General features: G+C 58.8%; 1 protein-coding gene across 1 annotated transcript in view; it reads left to right on the forward strand.

Annotated features, from left to right (window-relative positions):
* Positions 1-22: 22 nt before the first annotated feature.
* LOC130587076 (A disintegrin and metalloproteinase with thrombospondin motifs 6-like) overlaps positions 23-1048 on the forward strand; it is a 12039-nt gene continuing 11013 nt past the window's right edge. Inside the window, exon 1 of the mRNA XM_057388030.1 lies at positions 23-167. Within this exon, the coding sequence (XP_057244013.1) occupies positions 23-167 (145 nt within the window). The remainder of the gene's footprint in view (positions 168-1048) is intronic.

Consider the following 1048-nt stretch of genomic DNA (forward strand, 5'->3'; position numbering starts at 1 on the left):
GGATGGGATCATCAGCCCCAGGATGGCTCATTCCTTCCCGCAGCACGTGGGCTGTGATCGCGTCCTGGGCTCCGACTCCAAGGAGGACAAGTGCCGCGTGTGCGGGGGGGACGGCAGCTCCTGCGAGACCATCGAGGGCATCTTCAACCAGTCCCTGCCCGAGGGAGGTAGGGGACAAACCTCAGATCCCTCCTGGAGCTCACCTGGCCCCGGGGATGGGTGGGACAGGCAGGGATTTATCTCAGAGAAATATCCCGAGGGGCAGGACTGGGCTAGGAGGGAACAAATCCCTCCTGTGCAGCAGCCAAGCCAGGACCCAGCCTCCAGTGGCACCCAAATCTTGGGCACAGAGCCCCAAACTCCTTCCCTGCTCTCCTGCAGCACCCAAATCTCACACACAGAGCTCCAAGCTCCTTCCCTGCTCCTGCTGGCACCCAAATCTCACACACAGAGCTCCAAACTCCTTCTCTGCTCCTGCTGGCACCCAAACCTCACACACAGAGCTCCAAACTCCTTCTCTGCTCCTGCTGGCACCCAAACCTCACACACAGAGCTCCAAACTCCTTCCCTGCTCCTGTTGGCACTCAAATTTCACACACAGAGCTCCAAACTCCTCCTCTGCTCCCCAGCTCTATCACCCAAATCTCACACACAGAGCTCCAAACTCCTCCTCTGCTCCCCAGCTCTATCACCCAAATCTCACACACAGAGCTCCAAACTCCATCCCTGCTCCCCAGCTCTGGCACCCAAATCTCTCATACAGAGCTCCAAATTCCTTCCCGACGCCTCAGCCTCCATTGGCACCCAAATCTTGGACACAGAGCTCCAGACTCCTTCCCTGCTCCTCAGCCTCCACTGGCACCCAAATCCTGGGCACAGAGCTCCAAATTCCTTCCCTGTTCTCCAGCTGGCACCCAAATCTCACACAGAGAGCTCCCAACTCCTTCCCTGCTCCCCAGCTCATCCTGGAGCCGGGTTTGGGAGCTGTCCACGGAGATCCCAGCACCCCAGCACATTCCCAGTACAACCAGTCCCATCACAGGAGCCC

This window comes from Malurus melanocephalus, unplaced genomic scaffold, assembly GCF_030028575.1.
Source record: "Malurus melanocephalus ecotype Western Australia unplaced genomic scaffold, MMel_1.1 scaffold_1507, whole genome shotgun sequence".
Taxonomy (NCBI): domain Eukaryota; kingdom Metazoa; phylum Chordata; class Aves; order Passeriformes; family Maluridae; genus Malurus; species Malurus melanocephalus.